This window comes from Podarcis bocagei, assembly GCF_964188305.1.
Source record: "Podarcis bocagei genome assembly, chromosome: 11".
In the NCBI taxonomy this organism is placed as follows: domain Eukaryota; kingdom Metazoa; phylum Chordata; class Lepidosauria; order Squamata; family Lacertidae; genus Podarcis; species Podarcis bocagei.
This window is the reverse complement of record NC_138136.1, coordinates 5538783-5564263: the sequence shown is the minus strand read 5'-3', so window position 1 is coordinate 5564263 and position 25481 is coordinate 5538783. Positions and strand designations below refer to the sequence as shown.

Below are 25481 nucleotides of genomic sequence, written 5' to 3'. Positions count from 1 at the left end.
AAAGAGTAACAAATGTATTATGGCATCAGCTTTCATGGACCACAATGCACTCCATTTAGTAGGCACGATTTCATTCATTTCCTCTGCTGGCCTATTATGGTCTGCATAATGTTAGAAGATCTGCTCGGGTTCTGATGTGCAGGGAGGTTTCCTGCATTGAATTATAAGGAAGAGTGCACTTGATGGCATCCAAAATATGTATTTTTTTCTTGGAGACATAAGGACAAAGAAAATCATAAGCACATACACACCAAGTTACTTTTTTTTAAGAAGTATATCCCCTGCTCACCTGCCCCGCCAAAATATCAAACAACATAGGAGACAGCATACTAGAATCCTACTAGTGGCCCACATAACAAGCGGTTATTTCATATCACATTTTGTGTGTGCGCTAGAGGATTTGATTTTTCAAAACTTTAGCATGTACTGAGATTTCTCCAATTTCCCCAACCACAAAACTCCACAAAGGTGAAGGAATTGTACATGTAACTCCACTCTTTATTGCTACACAGAAAGAAACCCAAACATTTTTTAAAAAAATACTTTACCTTGTAAAAGAGGACCATAAGCACAACTTAGATTGCTCTAGTCAAGTATGATGCCTACTTCATCCCCAAGATAAATGTAGTTTATGAGATGGGTTCCCTCTATCAAAGAGCTCATAAACCTGGACAAACGTTTGAATAATCTGCTCAGTCTTGTATGAACTGGCTGAATAAAATGAATGGCTTAATTTTTATTTTTAAAAGAGGAGCCATATATAAGTTGGTGTTTGGAATTCCAAACAAATGGCTTTCAAGAAGAATGAAGCTAAAAGAAGACCTAATGCTTCACAAAGTTACAGAAATGGAATGGCAAGCCAGTAAACTTGGTTGATCTAAATCCAGATCAGACAACCTGAGAATGTGATATTAATAAGTTTATCAGGTTTATTGAAAAATATGTACTTCCAGTACAAGAGGACCTTCACCAGAAAGTGGATGTCTCAGTCCCTGTTGAATTTGGTTTGCAAGGAGCAGAGAAGGGAAGAATCTTGCCCATAAGCCAGATCAGTTTCCCCACCCAATCCATGACATATCAGAATGCAAAACAGACTACATTTATCACAACTTTTGCAAGATTCTCTTTTAAGTCAATGCCATTTGGAAACACCAGGGGCAAAGTTAGGCATTATTTAGCCAGGATCAAAGACCCAGTTTGGCACCCTCCATGCACATTTGTGTACACACACACACACACACACACACACACACAGGCTGGAAGCCTCAATGGCGCCACTCTGGAAGCTTCACCCAGGGCAAAAAAACTAGCTACCCTCCCCTCCCCCTAGCTATGGCACTGGGAATCACAAGTATTCCTCCAGATATCTCAAGGAAGATGACAGAGCTCCTTACATTACAAGAGCGCCACCACCTTTGGGCCATAGTTGGCCTTTCTCTGGTGCCATCTGCACCTTGATGCTACCACCACCACTGCAGAAGGAACAGCAGACAACCAGGCAAACTCATCCCTCTTTGTGGGCTCTATGTTGCCTGGAAGTCCATGCTGCCACTACCAGAAAAAAGGAATAGCTCTCAGATGTGACTACAGAGAAAAATGGCTAGAATGATAGAATGTCCCTCAAATGCAACCTCTAGGCACCATATTCCATGGTTTGACCTCCAAGTTTACATGTGTACCTGACTACCTCCTTGACCATTGGCCATGCTGGATGGACCTTGATGGGGGCTGGAGTCCAATAAATGCTGAAAGGCGCCATGCTACTGACCTATGCAATACATATTGGGGGGGAAACTAGTAGATGGCCTGTGAACTGGGAAGTCAACAGACTTTTGTTGTTTTGGACTACCATTTTAAGTATATCAATATCCTTCCCTTTCCTATTACCCATCAAAGCTTTGTTGCTAACTGAATACCATTGTTCGCTTTGGCATTCCAGATGGGACTCACAGTGATACAACAATGTTTTACTGAGGGGAAACCTATTGACATTAATAAACCTAACAGAGTCTTTTCATTAATTTCAGTGGGTCTACTCTGAATAAAACTTAGTTGAATAACACCCATAATAATGCAACCAAATTGCAGAATCCTACTTGTTCTCAACAACTTACCACTTTTACCATATTATCAACAGATCTTACTGTCTTCAAATAAATAGCGAGGCAGAGAGAGCAGTACAGACTGCAAAGAAAATATTGAGACAGAATGACTGACATATTGCTCTTTTACAGCTACAGGTCAACATCACTGATAGCTACCGGATATAGCTCGGCAGAATTGCTAATGGAAAGACAAATCAGAGTATCCATTCTAACTCCAGAGAAGAATCTCATTCCAAAGTGGCCTGACCTGAAAGAAACTGCCTCTTCAGATTACAAAGCTAAAAGAAGTTATACACTTTTTATAACTAGTGTAACTCAGTGCAAAAACAATGACATTGAGAACCAAAGAGAGTGAGCTTATATCAAACTTGATGGAGAAAAGACATGGCAGACACTAACTATGGTACATGGAAAAATGGAACACCCAAATCATATTGTTGAGGGAACATGAGATATTTAGTAGAAACAGGCATCTTTCTATTCTTGCACCTCCAAACCCAACTTTATCTACTATAGGGATGGGGAACCTGCAGCCCTATAGATGTCATTTGGTCTACAACTCCCATCATCCCTGATACTTGATCTTGCTAGCTGAGGCTGATGGGAGCTGGGAGTCCAACAACATCATCTGAAGACTCCCAGGTTAGCCACCCATGATTCACTGAGACTTTGCCAAAGGCATCTTATAACACTGACTGTGACGCTACTGCTCAGACCACCAGTCACTTTAGTCAAGTTATTTGGAAACCTTTGAGGTGTAGAAGTAAGAGACTGATGACCTAAACTATTAAATGTTTTAATGGTGGTGACTGATTAAATTGTTGTCAGCTGAGGTTGTAAATAGTGCCATTTTATACCATCCAAGCTCCCAAGACATATGTTGTGGCCATCCAAATTTGCATTTTAAAAAATTATTTAGATATTTTTAAAGGCTGTTCCTGTAGATCTCCTGCTATAATGCCATGGTGCTAAAGACTTTTTGTGCCACCCCCAATTCCCCCCCCTTTTTAAAGAATAGCACCCAGTGCACCCAGTCACTGTTATTATTTATTGCATTTATATCCCATCTGACATAGCCAGAAGTTGCCAGCTTTTGTAAATGTTCTCAAGTAATGTCACACTTCTTTTAAAAACCCTCTTTTTATAATCAATCCCCCAATCTCCCTCCTCACTCTAATTTTAAAAAATCATTTTTCTCAGCCCTGAAAAAATACCATATAAATTGAATGCCAATTTGACCTGTAACTGAATCAACTACTAAAGCTTTAGTAGATTTATCTACAGAGACCGGTTTTCAATTTTTGAATTAAAAAATGTGGTATTCCATATCAATACAAAAACTGAAATAGATTATGTAAAATAGGAGATATTCAGACTTTAGCAAAATAGGAGAATGCTTGGAAATATACCATATTTATGTACTTTTACAGGTGCAAACTTCAAGTTGCCTTGGTGTAGATAGAATTTGGAGTTGTGGAGTACTCTCACAAGGACGTATTACCACCAACTAAATGATTGTGCTGAGAACTCACACACTGAGTGTGACACCACATTTAACCAATCCTTTCTCTCGCCCTTATGAGTTTACTCCTCCTTCTGCCGCTCTTTTATAACTATTTGGCACTCCTGAGACACACATACAATGCTGGCCCACAACATTTTGCTGTCTGGAGCAGAGCGCAAATAGTCCATCATCACCACCTCAATGAATGGCAACATTTTTTAAGGGGTTGGGGCTTTCAGACAGAAATTTCTGCCTATCACGCTTTCAGAGGGTTATTCTGTCACATGGCAGTGCCAGTTCTATTTAGTGGTTCATTATTTTTGATACCAAGTTTATAGTCACGGGCCAGAGAACTTCATTCTTGTCTCTTAATTCATGAAGGTCCACTTTTTAAAAACTGTAATCTACCATACAACAGGCCCAATGTGGTATAATAAAAATAATATCTATCTCATATGGACACTAGCTCAATCCACCACTCACTCACTGGGCGGCCCTAGATGAAACATTTACTGCTAGGGGCAGTAAATAGCTGAAATAATTAACATTACAGATACAAATGATCTGTGCTCCCCACCAAACACTGCACATCTCTGCTGACTGCTGCACAAAATAGTGTAATCCTACCTGTGATTTCAAAATATTGATAAAGAGAAATGACCTACTTAGAATCTGATACACTTCAACATTATTGTCCAATACAGTGGTACCTCAGGTTACATAAGCTTCAGGTTACAGACTCGGCTAACCCAAAAATATTACCTCGTGTTAAGAACTTCAGGATAAGAACAGAAATCATGTTCCAGTGGCGCAGTGGCAGCAAGAGGCCCCATTAGCTAAAGTGGTGCTTCAGGTTAAGAACAGTTGCAGGTTATGAACTGACCTCCAGAACGAATTAAGTACTTAACCCAAGGTACCACTGTAATGAGCACAATTCTGGGAAGGCATTGCTTAAAAGAAAGTGTGTGGTTACTGGCCTTTAAATCTTGCTTCCTGTGGCCAAGCAGATGGTAAGGTGGTGAGAAGAGAACACAGGGTAAGTGGAATTAAAGATGAAACGTCTGCCTCAACATCTGGCATATGTGCTACTTTGTGCATGGCAAGAGTGGGCAGACTTGAGGCCACTGGATCCACTTTGGTGTTTCTTTACTAGAACTCCAATATTTACAAGCCAGGGCCAAGTGAAGAAGACATACGCTCAGTACAAGGTGCCACTGAATACGTTCAGAGCCCAGGAAATTGTCTTCAGTACCAAAACTGAACTGAATTTACAATCCTCAACCAATAATTCCACTCCTAGTTACTTTCTTCATGAGAGAAGCCTAGTTCTGGTGGAAATGTTGTACTGTTCATGAACAGCTGTGAGTTAGAAACCCTTGCTGATCTGACAATAGATCTATCTTCTGTCCACCCCAATGTAAGATGCAGAGGAATGGAACTAATTGGGGTTTTTTTTGGGGGGGGGAGATAAATCTCCTCTGAACACCCCTTTTTTCTAGCATTATACTTAAACTCTATATGGAAATTCTGACAATTACTTTTCATTTGGAATCCTGTTGCTCCCTAGTCAGATACAAATGGCAAGAGGATATGTAAGACTAGAAGCAGAACAAACCACTGTTTGTAAAATTACAACCCAACAGGATAATCACAAGGGTTTAGGGTACCAGGGATTTGTCTTTACACATCTGCTTATGTAACCAATGAGATGATAAAACAAGCAGCAGGATAACTCATTCCATACTGTTGATCATCTGCCCCAACCACATTTGTAATTTCAATGGGCGACTCCATTTAAAAAAAGACATTTTCATATTTGCACTGCCAGTGAATAAAGAGAGAAACTATTTTTGTGAACTGGAATGCTATATGGAAAATGGAAGAAGGAAATATTGTGACCGTGTTTTAAAGGAAGCATCTAAGCTACAATCACAAAGAAAGGTAAGTATCATAGCACACCTGAAAGCAGATATTAGGCCTGCTACTGGCATTTGTACTATAAATGTCAAATACTTTCCAATTTTAGGAGCCAAGGTTTCCTACAAGAAACCCTGGGAATGCAAATTCCTGGACAGTTCTAAAAATTATCTCCAGATTCCTGAGATGGAAGTCGTGACCAGATTAGGTTTGTAACACCGACATGCTGTGTAACAGAGCATACACTGTCTTCAGAATCCAAAAAAGCTGATATTATTTTGCTAGTGTACATTGCAGCAACCCATCTTCTAACAGGGTTGGAGGAACTTACCCCAGTTCAGTACTTGTTCCAATCTCTGGGGTCCCCAAGAACACTCTTAACAACGCCATCTTGCACCAGATTTAGACATCGGTAGACTAGAAAGGGTGGTATTTTCAGAGGCTACTCCACTCCAGTTATGGAATTTCCTCCCACTATAGCACATGTGGATACCTTTGGCCTTCCAGATGTTGCTGAACTGTAACTCCCATTATTCCAGGCCAATGGTGGTGCTTGCTGAGCTGATAAGAGTTGTAATTCATCAACATCTGGAAGGGCCAAAGTTTCTCACCTCAGTGCTATAGACTCAAAACCCAAACCCCATGAAACAACACTGTAAGGCCTACTCAGTTGGGGAAATCACTCATTCTGCTCTATGAGGGTCAGTGCTTTCTTTTCAGGGGCTACTCAAGTGTACGCAGTACTGGCACCTCTCTTTTTTTGGGGGGGGTTAAAAGGGTGTGACACTTACTATAACCATGGTGAATACCAGCACCTATTTTTCTAGGGGAAAAGCATTGATGTGGGGGTTGTTGTTCTTGGTGGGAAGGAGGGCTTTCTTGCCTTTGAAAAAGTAGCTTTCATTTCTAGGTCACACTCCATTTCTATCCCTGGCCATACTCAAAATACGTATAAAGAGGTTTGGACCCAAAGGCGGCAAGCCTAGCTATGATAAGATGCACAGAACCGTCACGCAATATGAATCATAAGCACATCAGAAGCCCCCCAGATCCAGATTGCCTTTCTTAGGATTACTGAGAAGAAGTGAGAGAGAAATAACCATGCAAAAATAAGGAATGGATGGAATGTGAAAGGTTCCATTATTCCAGGTCAAACTGAGTCTACTCTCTCCTCCCAAATCCCAATGAACATTAATCTACAATTAGGCCATATGATATTTTTCATGGCCTAAGAGTCCTATTTATTTCCTCACTAGCCAAAGGTAAAAAGTTACCAGCAGCCTATTAGGAAAGCACAATTTTTCATTTCAAGGAAAGCGTGAGATTTGGAAAACTAGCTCACCAAGTCAATACGAATTTTCTCTCTCCAAGCCTAGATAGATTTTTTTTTTTAATCCTTGGTTAATAATCAGGTTGAAGAAAGAGGAGCCAAGGCCAGATGGTGGGGAGGGAGAGACCTGCATTAGCCTGTTTACTGTTTACTCTCTAGTACATCAGCAGTTGACGGCTCTTCTTATTTTTCTGCCAAGTTTAACACCAATTGTCAAGAATGCTGCACAAATCATGCCTTTCCAGCAATTTTTCAATATATCCTATTAGATGCCAGCTTGACAGAGTCATTTTTTTAACACCAATGTATCAGAATGACAGGCAAACATTTTTATATAACTAGCGGCCCGATCCTAATGCTTACTGCAGCAGGACGAAAGCAGAATAGGATACAGGCTTTCCAGCTGCTGATGCCGCAAACCACAAATACGGAATTTCACTATTCCAAAACCATGGTGATGGAACTAACTTAGATATATACAGACTAGGTTTATTCATGGAGGGTAGGACTATTAATACCTTTTACCATGACCTCTAACTAGAACCTACATGTTCAGAGACAATATGCCTCCAATTACTACATTTGGGGGAGTGTGGAGGTGGGAGGCAAAGCAAAGTTTGATGGCTATAATTCTCTTTCCTCTTTATAAACTTCCAGAGGCACCTGGCTGGAGAAAACAGGATGTCAGATTAACCTTAAGGTCCTTCCAACTTCACATTGGCACCAGGGCAGAGATGCTGTAGGCACCAATATTTAGGATCATTGTTTTAAAACTGTTGCATGCATATTAAACCCAAGTGATGATGGACAAGGAATGAAATGGCAGAAAAGTGAAATATAAACAGTGAAAGCATTGCACTGCCAGAGAGACACCTCATCTCCTCTTTAGTTAAAGCAATTATCCTGCAATTTGAGGCCAGCACGTATAAACAGCCCCCCTTACCTCCTGGGATAAGAAAGGAATGACCTGGGCACATATGGCATTCAGCCTCTTGACAATTTCTGCCTGTGGATGAGAAAGGGAAAGTTAGTGAGCAACATATTGCAAACATACCATTGTGATCACAAATAAAGAGCAAAACACATTTTAAAACAGCTGTTTTGACAGATGGGCAGCTCAGTCCTCTGGACTGGCTTCAGGTGCTGCACCAAAGCAGCTATAAGGAGGAAAACAGGAACCTCTGGTGGGTTGAGACATAGAGCGGCCCTTTTTCTAACAAAAATAGCCTTACTACAGGAGGACAGCAGCATGCAGTTGTGCATATCCTCGAGACCAATAAGCAACTCTTAAAACATGGGGTGAAAGATAATTGCAGCTTCTATCCCCTCACCTTCACAGCCTAACACTGATGGAAGTGGATAGGAAGAAGTTTTTTCCCTTCCCATACAATAACAGAACCTTAGGTGATGCTGCAAGACAGGAGTCAGGACAGACAAAAGTACTTTTTCATGCAGCGCATAAGATGATTAAATTCACAACCACAAGACGCAGTGACGGCTACCAACTTGGACAGCTTTAATCGAGATTAGACCAATTAATGAGCAAGGCTTTCAGCAGCCTCTAGCCACGATGGCTGAATATCCCCTCCAGAATCAAAACAACAGTGCTTTAGTGCTACTACAGTGGAGGGTGGCTGTTGCACTCGTGTCCTGCTTGTGGGTTTTCCACAGTCACCTGGCTGACCACGGTGGAACAGAATGCTGGCCAGGATGGGCCTTTTGGTCTGATGCACCGGACCTCTTCTTGTGCTTTCTGCTGCCTCAGTGTTTATGGCTGGACCTCACTGCCAACCCAAGCATAGAGATGTACTGGTTTAGCTAACTCTGTGCAATTCCAGCATCTGGATTGTACTGGATGGTCCAACAGGACGTGTTAGGTTTGGAGGATCTTGCATCACTCATGTGCATGTTTTAGACCTAGGTGAACTCTGGATTCCTTGGTTGTATTCATCCTTCCAAAAGGAAATCAAACGTAAGGAACAACAGTGGCAGACCCAGTTCAGCAATTAGGAAGCGAATAACGGTCAACAATAACCACTTGCTGCTCTGAGAGCTCCTCATAATAGCAAGCGCTTGAGCTTCAATGCAGAACAGAGAATTGAATTTCCATTGGTGAATCGGACTTTCTTGAAAGATTTCCGGAGCCTTTTGTAGCACAATAAGCAGGTTTTTTAAATATAAAAAACAACCTCTGAGATTGGCACACACTTTCCCCTTCTTTAATAAGATTCCTCACAACCCCTGCAACCCCCCCAAAAAACAAGTGAAAAGCAAAACTCTTATCTTTCAACTGCATATGGGATCAAGTGTATGTTTTGCTTGCTTTTTTTCAGTGAAGTTTCACACTGAAGTCTGGACTTTATTTACAAACAACTACTGGACGATTAAAAGTTTTTATTTGATTGATCAACTAGCATCAGAACAATCCATTAAAAGCAAATGTTTGCACACCCCACAGATAACACCTCCATATTTTAAAACACCCCCTTACATGGGCACAGTTCCAGTTAAAAATAAACGAAGGCAGGAATTGGGATCTGAATGCCTCAGGAAGACTTTAATAAAAGTGTTGTTCCTGGTGTGGGGGGGTACCACCTGGGCTCCACTTCAGGGCACAAGGTGCACACATGATGATGTGTGGGTGCTTGCTTTTTGATAAACTCTAGCCTCAAGCACAGGGTGAACATTCGCCCCACCGCACCCTGGACCACCCTGCTTGCATAAACAACAACAAGGTTGCTGAAGCCCCCAATCCAATGCCTCTGAAATGAGCCCTGTTATCAGGGCCACTCCACACAACTGCTGTGATACTTGCTTGACATTCCTGCATACATGTCCTTTCACACAGGACTATAACTTCGACATAATTACAAAGAGAGTGAGAGATGTTGTGTTTGTAGCGGTGCGCAAAAGACCTAAACCCTGCACATGGTAGTGACCACATCCAAGCAACTGGCCATGGCAAGAAACCAAAATGCACAGGAATTTCAAGCAGTTAACATCAGCTCGAGGGTCATGTGAATTGGCATCCCTTAGGGATCTGTAAATAGTGTGGATTTGAGCAAGGGCTTGTTCCCGCAGACTTCCAACTTCACCATTAATAAAAGCAGACCCATGAACCTCGGTCCACATACCAGCATCCCTAGCTGAACAGGATTCACACCCCTAGCTCGGCAGCCCATCAAAGCATAGAGCAGTCATCCTCTTGACTTCAGCTGCCCAAACCAACTGAAGACAGAAAACCTTTGGTCCTACTAACATATTGTCCTGAAATAAGAGTCCCTTCAGCTTGCTTTTTGTTCAGAGGCAGCTGCATTAGTCCATTGTAGTTTAAAGAATAATACTGTACATTGTTACATGAACTTCTTCAGGCACTTCACCAGATAACAACACATTCTGATGATAGGCATTTGTGTCTACAAAGGCCCCTCCCATAGGATAGGTGCAGGGAACCTTGGCCCTCCAGATGTTGCTGAACTGCAACTCCCCTCATTCCTAGCCATTGGCCAATGAGGCTGATGAGAGTCAGTAACATCTGGAGGGCCAAAGACACCTGCCACAGCAAATGACTCACACCTGGATACAAAGAAGTTCAAACTTTGTATCCCACCCTCTACTCCTTGATGCAGCCCTCCAAAAAGCTGCTCCTGAGGGTCAAGGGACCCTCCAGAATGAAATGGGATGTGCCAAAGAGAGATGCAGTGAGAAGGGAAGGTGGGGTGGGAGGGGGGAGCATTGTTCATAAGTGGGAACATTGTCCACTCATGAAACGGTGGGTTGAGATTCAATCCTTCTGACTTGGGACTGTGCCACAAGTCTCAGAGGTACTGAGCAACTGGGACATGGCTTCAACACCCCCACCCTGACTTTTTGAAAGCAAGAACTGGTTATTCAAGACTAAGAGTTTTCTTAACCAGGAGCGTCAACATGGCTGCATATCTCTAACTGCATAAATACTGTAAATCCCTTAAAGGGGAGACGTGGAGAAGGGTGCTGGACCCTTTTCTCCCATTGAGTTCTTGCGTTTGTTACTGTACTTTGGAAGCATCAACAGGTTTTTGCTGAGCATAAAGTGTCACCTAAACACCACATTTTATACCAGCAGATCTGTGAACAAAACGTTTTAGCTAGTTAACACAGAATAAAAACAGAGCAGCTCAACATAACTGAGCGCTTTCTGTTCTCAAAATATGATCCAACAGCTCGCATGGCGCACATTCAGCCCCTTCTGTTCTGTAATCTACTCTACGTGCTTTGCTTTAATAGAAGGAAGGAAGACAGGCCACCTCTAAAGGGAGATTTTAAAATTGCATTCTACTTTGGGCCAGTTTGTCATTACATTCAGTGACAAAATGCTCTTTCATGCAAAGTCATTACCCGAAGGACAGATACACTCATACTTGTCTAATTTAGGTTTCCTTCTTTCATCAGCAACCCTTTCGACCTTCTCACCATGCAATCTTTTAAAAGGCAAATACTTCAAAAACCTGTCTAACACAGAAAAGAATACAGAGTGACCAAGAAGAAGCCGTTCTTCCTGAAAGATCCTTACTAAGGAAACCCCAACTACGTTGCCAAAAACCAGGAAATGCAAAGTTGCTTTTTTCATTACGAAACTGCAGGATCAGAATATTTTTCCCTTTAGAGCAGTGTTGACTACTCTGAACAGGAGCTCAAGACAAAGATTCTTTCATATTTCTTGCAACCTGAACCTTTTAACTGTAGATGCCAAGAATGGAACCCGGGATCTTTGGCATCACAATATGTCCTCCTCCACTGAGCTATGATACCCTCCCTATTTAGCCCTTGGTACATGGAAAATTTGAATTTGCTTGGAAGGGAGCACCAAAAGTTCTATTTGCAAGCACAATTCACATTCTTGCACACTCCAATATGCATATGTGTGCAAAGTTACATACACAGAATTATACAAGTGAAGCTAGAATTTTGATCACACTAGTGGCAGCAGTCTCGCTTGACAATAATGCTCAAACTGAGCAGTCTACACATCTACTCGAAAACACCAGATTGTTAAGCTCTACCCTACAGCACAATTTCAAAGGGTCCTTGTGCAATAGGCCTGCCCTCACTGGATGAGCAGTAACTGTAACTGTAGAGACTACAATAACATAAGGTTACCAGATTTTTTTCAATGAATCCGGGAAAACTTTTCAACTTCAATGGATTTTGTATGGGGACTGATTTGTAAATCTGGGAACTGTCCCAGGGAAACGGGGACGTCTGGTAACCTTACAATAACCCCCATGTTGCTGTGTCCTCCTGTTGCCCAACCTCCATGATCTTCAGGTTTACCTGTGTGGTTCTATCATGGTACAATAATTATTGAAATCCAAATGCGGCAATCTCCAAATATCAAAAGTAAGGCCCATTTCGGAAATGTAGCAGGCCAGTGACATGTTTCATATTAAGATTGGCATTTGAATGGCAAAATAAAACATCACCAAACAAATTGACTAGTCAAGACACTGGTCGCTAATAGTCAAGCATTCAAAGCACAACTTAAACCAGCATACATCAATAAAGAGAGGAAAATATTTTTGTAAGAAAGAGAGTGGTCCTACTGAGCCATGCTGGCTGGGGCTGACGGGACTTGTGGTCCAACACCACCTAGGGACCCATGGTAGGGTCCACATGACTCCCGCACGAAGTTGATGACAGACCACATGAAATTGCAGTGGACTTTGACCAACCCTACTTCTGGTGAGATATACCTATAGCACGGAGGTTACTACCTTTGTTTGCATCTTATTTTTTCCTGAACCTTGTGTTCCTGTTTAGAGATGGTGTTATATATATACAGTCATACCTCGCGTTAAATATGCTTCAGGTTGAGCGTTTTCAGGTTATGCTCTGTGGCAACCCGGAAGTAACAGAACGTGTTACTTCTGGGTTTCGCTGCTCGCGCATGCGCAGACGCTCAAAATGACGTCACGCACATGCGCGGAAGTGGAGAAACGTGACCCGCAGACGCATGTTACATTCTACTCAGGAGGCAAACGGGGCTCTGGAACGGATCCCATTCGCATCCAGAGGTACCACTGTGTGTATCTATATCTATATATTTGTATACCACCCCTTCAACCCAAGTTCTAGGATTGTATGGAAAGGATACAGTAAAGTATAACATAAAACCATCACTAAAATCATAAAATTATCCAACTCACAGTTGAATTGCAAAATAGCAGTAGTACAGAAGTGTACTTCTGTATACAATACAAACTGGTCAATCATCTCTTTGGTCCCCAGATAAAACATATATGACTTCAGCAGATGTCAAAAACTTCTCAATGATGGGGAAAGCATTCTCTCTCATCCAGCAGTCCTGGCTGGTGAACTATTTTCTTGAATAACTACTGAAATATTTTATTTTAAAAAACATAGATTCCTTCTCACTCTGCTCCCCATTGCTTTCATTCTACTATTGGCTGTACAACCTGGCCCAAATAACTTATCAGATTTTCATGATATGCTCCTTTGTTTTGCTCCTCTACTTTTGTTTTTATGTTTTTAGATATGTTGTAAGCCAGATGGGTGGGGTACAAATAATAAAATTGTTGTTGTTGTTGTTGTTTTCACTTCTTTCCAGATTTTCTGTGCTGCCATCACCTACAAGGATTTCGCCTGAAATCAACATCCTGAAAAAAGTGAAAACTTTCATAATATTCTGCTTGATGACAAGCAGGAGTAATGGAAACGTTTTGCGGCTTTAATTACAGTTGTCTATGCCACTCCCAAACTAGCAGCTCTTTCATGATCCTAGGCTGGAAAATCCGGTTTCATGCACTTGTCAAGACAGTACCTTCCGCAAGGATAAAAGATCAGATGAAAACATACAGAAGAAAACAAGGATTTAAGGCCATCTTCCTGGAAAACATTGAGATATGGTTTCCCTTGAGCTAAAAGAAGATGTGTGAAAGGAACAGAAGTTGGCCAAGGTCAAGAAGAAGAAAAATTAAGAAAACAAACAGAGCATGTTGCGATAATAACATGTTTAGAGTCACTAAATGAATGTTCTTAATTTATGCTGCAACTCCACAAACACCCTTTTTAAATGCAGCCTACCAGCAGAACTGTAGGACTCATAATGCTCACCATTATTCCATTGTGTAGAAGTTGCAGCATCTTTAAGATCTATAACCACTAGGAGAAGATGACCACAGTAATAGCAAGTTATAATAGATAGTAGGCGTTATGTAAAGAAAACATTGTTTGACTGACCCATTTTTTTAAGTGCACCTTTAATTGCAAATCATTATCGACTTATTGGACCAGCTGGGATAAAAGAAAATAGAGGTACAGTTACTCAAGTTACTACTGACATTTCATCAGAATCTAAATTCAAAGCTAATTTGATGTTCCCCTTTAGGCTAGACTAGCTATGTTTTCCTCACTAAAGGTTCCAATATAAAATTTAAATCCAGTATGGGTGTAGAGAATGGCTATCATGAAGATAATTTTGTGTAGGCCTGGTCAGTACCTTTAGGGAAGTCTACCTGAGGAGTACCACGGGCACATGATTCTGAGCACCTTTACAGCTACAGTCAAATAAAACCAATAAAAAAAAGAATACACACACTTCAAGACACCGACCACAATAAACTTGGTACATTCATTTGTACAAAAGTCTACTTCTGCTTCCACGATGCCAGGGCATCTGGGTGCTTGCACTGTGTATTTTGAAGGCCTCACATTTTGGCTAAGCAAAATTTTGTTCCTATAAGTGACCATACAAGAAATGATGTTGGTGACAAACCTTCAAAAGAGACTAAGGAACCCTCCAAAAAAACCAGAAGGGATTCAGGGGAGGATGAACTTGCTATCCACAATTTGCACTGGGCAAAACGTTTATTTATTTAATTCACAATGCTAATAGGGAGGCCAACAGCATTAGGTTCTGTGGGTGGCTTACACTAAAAGCTAGATCTACCAAACAAACAAATAAAATAAAGCTAGACAGTCCAGCATAGGCTAAAGGAAGTTCTATTGTGGAGAGGGGGAATTCCACAGCTGGAGTGCCACTGCTAAAAAAAACCCCTCTCTCCCTATTAGCCATCCAGCACACTGGGGGGGGGGAGGCTATAGCATAATTTAGTGTCAGAACAGGTGTGATTCTTCAGGTAACTTGGCCGCAAGCCACTTCAAGTTTTTAATGTTAATGCCGGCACATTGAATAGGGTCAAAAAATGAAGTTGAGGTCAGAACAGATGACAGAGCACTGGCATAATATGGTCAAATCATCCAGTCGCCATTTACAGTCTTGATGCCCTATTTGGAGCCAACTGAAGTTCCTGGTAGCTCCAAGCAAAATGCATTTTTCCAGTAAGGCATAAATAAAATTTAAAAATGCCATTTCTCTCATGATGGTAATAACCAAGATTATGGCTTGTTACTGTTCACCTTGTGACACCGGAAGCTGGTCTTGTTATTCTGTGCAAAGATATAAAATATCATAAAAGTAGAGACTCCAAGTCCAGCGATTGAGGATCTTCAACCTTCCAGGTGTTGTTGTACTCCAACTCTCATCATCAGCATGGCCAATGTTAAGGGAAGATGAGAACTGTAATCCAACATCATCTGAAGGGCCACAGGCTTCCCAACCCTGCTGTAGATTTTAGATCACCTACAAACATGACAGCTAAGGAGTTTGAAGTAAAAGATAATGTGGTTCTTAGGCAGGCCTTAGGAAAAACCTACGTGTCTCCTAGGTGAGTGGGAGAAATGCAGACAGAAGCACTACAGAACACTGAAAGTTAGATAATGAAAACGGCAACTAAGCTTTATTTTATTCTCAAAATTCTCGTGATTATGCAGGGTGGCTGACTCATTGTTTTTACAGTACTTAGGGCTGGCCACCCAGAAGCCTGTGTAAATCTTTCCCTCAAAGCCAAAGATTTATCTTAAGCATCAAATAAAAGTTTATTGCAAATAAGCGGGTTGCTCTATGTGTTCACCCAAAACCTGCAGTAACCTGCCACCTGCTAAACCAGATAATTATGAGGAGGAGGAGGAGAAGAATCAAGGTAATTTCCCCTCCCTGAAAATATGAGCCTCACCCCAGGAACAAAACAAAAAACCCCTGAAACCCAGATGCGCTGGCATCGTTATACTATAAAAGTGTAGCAAAAGGATTATACAACTCTCCGGGCACAGCAGAAACCTTCATTTTGTTCCGTGTGTACTATCCGTGCAAAGCTATTATTAGTGGTATACAAATTATTCTTGGTCACAGGCTTGTTGAAACCATTCTTCAATCGTTTCTTCACATCCCATTAAAGCAGATGACAGAATCGCCGCACACATCTACGGCTTTCTGGTAAGCGATGTTTGGTTGTACTGTAATCACGCATAAAGGCAATTCTGAGTTGCAACATGCCTTCAACTCTCGGGCGAAAATTCCACACAAGTCCTTTTAAATGCCAAGCGTTTGCTACACGTTCCCCTTTGCGGCAGAGTCTACTGACTCGGGACTGAATTTTTACATCTGTTTGTATTTTAAGACAGGAAGGACAATACATCCAGAGGCAGTGAGCGGTGGGTGGAGATGCACACCCCTGGGGCTGCCAGCTCTTGAAAGAAAACAGTCTTCTTTTTAACGTAAAAAAACCAGCATTTAATAAAATACTGGGACATGGGCACAAAGCCAGCCGGGACAGGTGGCAGGCCCAGGGGTACAGCCAAAGGGCAAAGCCCACAGTGGGCCCAAGGATGGAGCACCAGTGGTGTTTGGCAGCACAAGCCATCTATTCATCCATGATACACACAGACACAAAAGTGGCAGGGAGCAGAGAAAAGGGCCTTGCTCCGCGCTGTCCTGGCAACTGGCCAGAAAGCAAGCAAGCAAAGCAAAGCCAATCCTGGGGGTTTCCTTTAGTTGGTTGGCAACCTCTCCTGGGACTCACTGCAATTTTTTCAATAACTCTGCCTACCACTAGCAACAAGCTCCCATGTACAGTGTATGTCTTGGGTGTGGGAAGTTAGTACAGTACAGGTTTTCAAGCCACAAGCGAGACAATGATGAAGTGAGCCACATGTAGTTTTCATGGCTCTCAAGTATCTTCCTATGCACAGGGACTTGCCCATGATTAAAAGCCTATTTATGGGTTCCACCTCCTTTGCGCCAGAAATTAAATTTTGTGCTACACTTGCACCCAGTAACACTTACTGGGAATGTTCCTGCATTAATTGCTTTCAAGCCACCATTACAGTAAATACCATAATATAGAGCTTTAAGACCTAGAATATGTTTTTATTGTAATTATCTGTATTTAATAGTTCTTATACATCTATATATAGACAGATATAGATGTATAGTTTTAATTCTGTTAATGTTTAATAGTATTTCATTTCATTTTGCTGCTCCTATTTTATCTGTAAGCTACCTTGAGTCTCCGTCAGGGAAAAAGGTGGTATATTAATTAATTAATTAATTAATTAATTGGTTATAATGGGGGATTCTTTTCATGCTATTCCTGTGAAGGTATAAATAAGTATAAATGACAGAGAAGGGTCATTATTATTTTTCATAGAATCGGCATTTAAAAGGTCTGGCTCTGACTTAGAAACTGAAAGCATGCAAGTTTAAGAAGTTTAAAATAAATTTAATTTTGTACAAATTATTCTGGGTGAAGAATTAGTGCATGGATGCCCCATGTTGCACCTTCCAGGTATCACTAGTCTGTCACTCATTAGGCCCAGCCAGGATGGTCTGGGACAGGAACACCGGCAGCTGCCTTTATAGCAAGTCAGATCACTGGTTCATCTAGCTCAGTGCATACTGCCAACACTGACTGGCAGCGGTTCTCCAGGGTTTCAGAAAGGCGCTTTTCCCAGCCCTACCAGGAGACACCAGGGATTGAACCTGCGACCTTCAGCAGGCAAGTCAGATGCTCTACCACTGAGCTACAATCTTTCCCTCCGATGATGGGATGTGTTGTCTATCATATGGAGGGTGGCACATTGGCTACACCAGATTTGGAATATTTCTCCCTGGCTCCCAGCTAGGTTAATATGAATGACATAATTTCTTGCCAGCATTTGCTCAACTCTGTATACAAAGTAGTTGCATTGATTTATTCATTTTTTTAAAAAAAAAATCCATACTGCAAAACATTTAAGGAAGCTACTTTCGCTTAAGATGCTCTTTTTCTTCATTCAGATGCTTTTGCCAATAGAGTTTTTATGATCCCCCTAATTGGCAAGAGGAAGCACAGAAAGAGACCAAGCGAGGGGGAGAAGCAGGATTTCACAAAATTAAGTAGCCAATTCTTCACTTTGAAAGCTAAAGTTGCCTCGGAAACACCGCGGCTTCCATGGTCCTCTAATTTTGCTTCTTTTGTCCCATGGGGCCATGCTTTAGAGAGGCATTTATTTACAAGGCTTTCCAGTGGGCTTCAGTTATCGGCCAATAATACTGTGGACACACACTTCTAATGGCCTCTGTTTTGAAACCGAGTCTAATCTAATGGCACAGAGCCCAAACTCCTTTTCCAGCACAGCCATTAAAGGATGTAGGTTATTGCTGTTGTCACCATTGATATTTGTCATTGTAATGTAATTAGGGCCCTAAAATGATGCATTACAGCCCTTGGCACAGCTTCTATTAAAATCTTTTCTTCTGCTCACTGAACTGCGACCTGCTTTCTGATGAACAACAGTCAGACAGCTTTAGGGTGAGGAGCAGATTCATCAAAGAAGTATTTTTCAGCACTGGAAATGAGGGGGGGGGGGCAAGAGAAAGAAGGCAACCTACGAAGAAAAGCACAAAGGGGGGGGGGCGAGAAACCACACAGCACATTTGAATTTCATCTGACCACTTGAAATTCTGATTGCATCTGATGAATCTTGCTTAGACAATATATTCCCAGCCTGCGAATCACATGGTTAATCAGGGTTCTAATCTGCTATCCATCAGCCTATGCCAGCAATGTAACTTCCAATCAAATTTATAGGTTATGTGGGTCACGCATCCCTGAGCAACCACATTCACAGATCTCCCATTTAAAAGCAGGCATGGATTCTAAAACGCTGGTGTTAGGGTGACTGAATGTTAGAAGACTATTCAGGGCTTTATGAAAGCCTCTGATAAACAGCTGCTAAATTATTGCCTGCGGATGCAGCACGATGTTCCGAAAGAGCATTAATGGCCCAATAAAAGGGCGATTGTTCATGCCAAAACCTAAAAAGGATAGCCTGTGCTGCCATACTTTGTCAAAAATGTTAATAAATACTGACGTGTCTACCGCTTCCTTCCTTAACACGAAAAAGCATTCCCCTTGCATAAAAACACACCAGTGATGACCCAGAGAAGACAGGCTATTTCCATTTCTTAAAACGATACAGCCTAATACAGAGTCCAAGAATAATTCATTTTTTTCGTATTTTTAAACAAAGCACATTATTGTACATTTGCGTTGCTTTTTTAAAAAATAATAATGAAACATCCTCCCCCAATCAGCTACATAACAGTGTATTCTAAGGTTTTGATAAGTTCACTAGAAAAATAATTATTATTTATGCATTTACAGCATTGCCTTGCTTATTGATTGTGGAGCCAGACTACCCATGAGCAGAACTGTGTCCAGTGCAAGGGAAGCTGCTCTGGGGGTATCAGGAGGAACTGGAGAAAAGTGCCCCCATCCCTTCCTTCAGTGGGAGCCTCTGCTGGATTTCAGCAAAAAGAGCCATTCCGTTTGTGAAGGGCAAATCTGGTTCCAGCTCAACATACATAGATATACCAAATATAAACCACTTTTGCACCAAAGAGAACAAGATAGTGAACATGGTTCCTCTTCCTTCTATTTTATCTTCACTATAACCCTGGGAGGGAGGTAATACTGGGAAATATGACCTCATTGACAGTAGTCCATACATACATCCATAATCTACATAACTGAGTAAGGATATATACCAGGGTCTCCCCAGCAGCAGCATAGCATGGGGAGGGGGGCACGGGGCAGTTGCCCCAGGCGAAAAATTCTTAAGGGCGCATAATTTCAACACCCGATGCTGCCTCAATACAACTGTCTGCTTCCAACGCTGGGCTCCGTTGAAAATGGCTTCTCCATGCGAACCAGGAAGCCACCTCTTCAGACAACGGAGCGACTCTTCTTTTCTTATCCCTGCAGCTGCAATCTCCTGGGTGATGCAGAAACTGTCAGGAAGTTGAGTGTATATGCGTACTCCATCTGTTCCCCTCCCTGCACCTTGCCCTGGGCACTGGTAACCCACAATATGCCACTGCTTCCCAGTCCTTGTCTGAAACCTGAACCACTATAGAACAGTTCTAGCCATCCCAAAGATATAAATCTCCCCTTTATCCAGGAAATTATTATTCTCATGGTTTTTAATCCTACCCCACCAGCACTGGGATAAGAGAAGCTAGGCCACAGGACAAAAAGGAGACAAACTGGTGGCTGAAGAATGGTTGTTCCTCAGCATATGCAAACACTCTTCAGTCACATGAAGTTATGTAGCAACCCCATCCCAAAACCTTTTTATCCAAGACTATTACAGTGGTACCTCAGGTTAAGTACTTAATTCGTTCCTGAGGTCCGTACTTAAACTGAAACTGTTCTTAACCTGAAGCACCACTTTAGCTAATGGGGCCTCCTGCTGCCGCCACGCCACTGGAGCACGATTTCTGTTCTCATCCTGAAGCAAAGTTCTTAACCTGAAGCACTATTTCTGGGTTAGCGGAGTCTGTAACCTGAAGCGTATGTAACCTGAAGCGTATGTACCCCTGTATTTGCTCTGCTTTTCTTTCTCTTCAGTCCCAGATGGCAGCAAGCAATCATAAACAAAATTAATAATCTAAAAACTAGATTTAGTTGGCAAAGTTTAAGTCATTCTAGGATCCTGGTGCAACAGCACTAAAAATTAGCACACTTTGAAAGTGAACAAGGCATGAGTGCAGATCTGAACTATCTAATCTGGTTCCACCATCACAAAGAAGGCAATGGTCTCTTGCAAGGTCTCTTTGGAACATATGCTGAAGAATTGTGACCAGCTATGGGCAGGCAGGCAGGAAGTCTCTAGATCTAGTTAATAGGTTTTGGAAACAGTCTGCATGTTTTCGTTTATTCGTGTAATTTTGGGCTATTTTCTATCTATTTGGGCTTTTACCAAACCCTGACAAGTTTGGCTGCAGAAGACTTTTGGAGGCCAAGCAGTCTGTCTTGAGCAGTTGAAAACCCAAAACCCCCACGCCAAATATGCAGCTCAATAAATGAGCCAAGCACCCTGGCAGTTCACAACAGGGTGGCATTTATATTCCAAGTACATTTGATCTCCCTTTTTGGAATGCTTTCCTTTGTGTGTGTCTTTAAAAGGGTCCCTCCCACCCAACATCAAATACTTATGTATATAAATAAATTTATTTCAAAGCGTATGCCTGCATTTTGCAGCATTATAGAGGCAATGGACAAAATGTGTAAAATCTGGTGAAAACAATCAACTTAAGAAGTTTGAAATCACAACGATCGCCTTAGTATTCCAAAAGGAACTCTCTCCAAAGGACAAATGATGTTTATTAGGGTTTTCTTTATTGGTTGGGCTGCTATTCAAACGTTGCATGTCTACACCTTCCCAGCTGTAACGCTCTGATCTTTAGTGTCTTGGTTCTTAGCCTTCTTATACGATTATATCACCTGTGCCACATACAATTTTCACATCAACAAGCAGCTTCTGTACAACGCAGCCTACATTACACAGCAATCTCTGAAGAATACTACAGAAAGTTAGGGTTTGCACTGAAATTCAGCAGCAGAAGACATGACAGCACACACTGACCAGGACATCATTTCACATACTGCTTGGAAGTTATCTGCATCTGTTACAGGGTGTGCAGGCATTCCTCCAGTTTGTTAGTATATACTCTGGTCTATGGTCATTCAAATGCATCTCACAAAGATGAAATCTACCATGCTTAGATTCAGAAAAAAAGGGTTGAAATTTCATCTGTGGCTACTAGCCATTATGTCTATGTTGTACCTCCACTATGGAGGCAGGATACGACTTCTTTTTTATGTGAAAGCTCACCTTTATTTTATTTTTATATATTTTTATTTGCTTTTACAAGAACAAATTCAAATTAATAAAAAGAAAAAAACTTTTACCATATCCATATATGAGATTCCCTGAATCTTGTGACTTCCCCCCATTCCCTGCATGGGTCTTTAACATAATTTTTCTAAAACTACATTTCATTACATTCTCCACAGTTTTCATCTCTATAAATTATCCATATTTTTTGTTTCTTTACAAGTTGTTTTTAAAGTCCAGCTAATGTTTTTATTTGTTTACAATGATCTCCTAAGTAAGTTATAAATTTCCCCCATTATTTTTATTCCGGAGTCTCCCAGTCAAGTCAGTTTTGCCATTTCAGCATAGTCTAGCAATTTGGCTTGCCATTCTTCCTTAGTCGGAACTGTTGGTTCTTTCCATCTTTGGGCTAGTAGCATCCTTGCAGCTGTTGTCACATACATAAATAGTCTTTTCTGGTCTTTTGGGATATCGGAACCTATAATTCCTAATGGAAATGCTTCTGGGTTTTTTAAAACAAATGATATTTTAAACATTTTTTTTCAATTCATTATATATCAGTTCCCAAAAAGACTTTGTTATCTTACATCAGTGTTTCCCAACCGGTGTTCCGCGGCACACGAGTGTGCCGTGAGACACCGGCTGGTGTGCCGCGAGATGCCTGGAGGGAGGCGGGCGAGTTGGGCGGCGAGAGGCGGGGCGTCGGCGGCGAGGAGAGGCCGCGCCTCCTGCTGCTGCCTGGCGCTCCTCCTCGCAGCCGGCAGCGCTGCCTGGGCGCCTCCGCGCGACTCTGTCTCGCTGGGTTTGGTCTCCCAGCAGAGACGGGTCACACGCGCCCCTCCCTCCCTCAGCCTGCGCGGAGGGAGAGCCAGAGAGAGGCATCGCTCCTGCGCGGCGGGAGAGGGAGCAGCCGGAGCGATGCCCCAAACGAAGGCATGGGACCGGAGGGGAAATCCTCCCGGCGTGACGCTGCGCGCTGACGTCACGGGGCGGGGCTTTAATGGTGGTGTGCCGCGAGATTTTTTTTCAATAAACAGGTGTGCCGTTGCCCAAAAACGTTTGGGAAACACTGTCTTACATGACCACCACATATAATAAAAGGTACCCTCCTTTTCTTTACACTTTCAACAAATATTGGTGCTTGTTCTATACATTTTGGATAACTTAGTAGGAGTGGCAGGACACTTCTTAACGCCAATTGCTGGGGATCACAAACGCAGATAATACTCTGGCTCTTGGTACCAGGAAGCTGCCTCATGCGCAGGAGCCGGTTGTGGGGGTGCCTGGTTGCGCCCCCTCCCAAAAATGTGCCTGGGGATGGGGCCACGGCCCCCTCAGCCAGAGCATGTGTACCCTAAACCTCTCTACAAACTTGGGTCGACATTATAGGATCAACAAATACCCAACACTGTTATCCTGAACAAAGCAACCGAGAGTAAGATAGCTCTAACTATCCTTTTTTATTACTCATTTTCAATTGGAGCAGAGGCAAACTAAGGTTGTAACAGTCATCAATAGGAGAGGGGGGTTGTGCACATACCTTCAAGCACACAGGGATTCCTTAAACATGTGAGGTGGGCTACACAGACCATGTCCCGCCTCTGTTAAGAGTGTACAGCTTTTATGTATTTTAGAACTAACTAAAAAACAGCAGGCTTGCTGACAGGTGTGAGAGGGAAGAGCCTATTCTATCAGTATGGATCCTATTACTGCCATCTACTCATAAGGTGCTGTTTCTTGCCCTTTAAGATAGCAAGGGACTGACATCAATATATCTGTTATGATGACCAGATGCCAACCACACAAAGAAATGACGAGGGCTTAAGGAGTACATGCGCCTAGAAAGTGGTCACATTCATGCACAGATGAGAAACTGACTCAACAGCAAAGTTCACGTAAGAAATACTTAAGACAGAGGCCCATTACATAATTCTCTTGCACAAGATGTCCATAAACATGAATATGCCTGGGCACAGGCAGCAATATACCGTAAGGCTTTCTGGCGGTGATAAAGTTACTGGCAGTGACTGGCTGAACTGCCTTAGGTCACAAAGGGATGAAGGAAGCAGAGGGAGTTTTGGTCAACGTTGGCCCAGTTCACCTGCCACAGCAAACCGCAGCTAAATGGGGAGAATACATTCTCAAACAATTTCTCAGGTGGCACTCATTTATTACCCCAGTCCTATTGTAATTTGGGCCACTGGAGGGGATGGGGAGAGCGATGCCCCTCCAGTCCCCTGCAAAAGGACACATTTTGGCTCAGCTCTAGTTTATTCAAGGAATATCTGTCTGGCAAGTGTCACAGTCATCCACATTAAAAAAAAATGCCCTCCTGCCTGCACACTAGTGGTTAAAGGGCTCATCTCCCCACTCAGCTGTGACGCTCACCTTGGGCCAGTTACTGCCTCTTGAGATAACCTGCTTCACAGTGTTGTCACGGGGACTCAATGGGGGGGGCAGTACTTTTTTTTCTAGAAAAATGGTGCCAGTAATCACAATAATCCTCTCCCCCAGGCATGGCCAAACTTGGCCCTCCAGCTGTTTTGGGACTACAACTCCCATCATCCCTAGCTAACAGGACCAGTGGTCAGGGATGATGGGAACTGTAGTCCCAAAACAGCTGGCGGGCCAAGTTTGGCCATGCCTACTCTTCCCCCTCGTTTCTCTCTCTCTCTCTCTCCTGCCCCACTTTGTGTGCCCCTCTCCCCTGGAGTGGAGGGCGGTGGTGCTAGCAGCAGAGGCCCCTGCCTTCTCCCCCTTCTCTCTCTCTCTCTCCTCCCCGCAGACATGGAAACAGCAAGTAAAGATGAAAGGGAAGCCAGCTCTTGCACTTGCCCAGCCGCTCGCAGAGCAGTGAGGAAAGTGAGGCAGTGCCATAGCAACTTGTCCAGGGGGGGGGGAGAGTGCATTGCGAGGCAGACGAGGGGGAGACTGAGAGCGGAAACCGCAGCCCCAAACAAGGGCCTCCTTTTCCTCGCCACAGCCACCACTCCTGCTTTTCACAATCCTCCTTTCAGCCACTGTTGCTTGCATGCTCTCCCAACCCTCCATTACCTTATCACAAGATTTGATGGGGTGGGGGGGGTGGTAAGTGCCAGTTCTATGTACAGTGGTACCTCTAGATGCGAATGAGACCTGCTCCAGAGCCCCGTTCGCATCCTGAAGCGAATGCAACCCGCGTCTGCGTGGGTCACGATTTGCCGCTTCCGCGCATTCGTGTGACGTCATTTTGAGCGTCTGCGCATGCACGAGTGGCGAAACCCAGAAGTAACGTGCTCCGTTACTTCCAGGTCGCCACAGAGCGCAACCCGAAAATGCTTAACCTGAAGCACGTTCAACCCGAGGTATGACTGTACTGTTTACTACTGCCAGAAAAACAGCACTGGGGTGAACCAGGTTCGCCACCTTGAGTTCCCTGGAGAAGAAGGTGGGATAGGAATGCAACCAGTTCCACTCAAGGCCATCCCGGGAACTTCCTGCTTGAATCCTGCTTTAACCATGAACGTTCCAGCTCCAAATACTCTTGCCACTGGAACACACCAGTTCTCTTGTGGCAGTGGATGGC

The 25481-nt window shown here is 42.7% G+C and overlaps 1 protein-coding gene across 6 annotated transcripts in view; it reads right to left on the bottom strand.

The window, feature by feature from the left end:
- The window catches only part of LOC308597686 (transducin-like enhancer protein 4), a 135465-nt gene that overhangs the window by 87384 nt on the left and 22600 nt on the right, over positions 1-25481 (bottom strand). For all 6 annotated transcript variants that reach the window (XR_014013105.1, XR_014013106.1, XR_014013107.1 and 3 more), the window contains one exon: positions 7800-7862. Coding sequence is in view for 1 of the 6 variants with exons in the window: in XM_081213668.1 (XP_081069794.1) it covers positions 7800-7862 (63 nt within the window). In the remaining 5 variants the exon portion in view is untranslated. The remainder of the gene's footprint in view (positions 1-7799; positions 7863-25481) is intronic.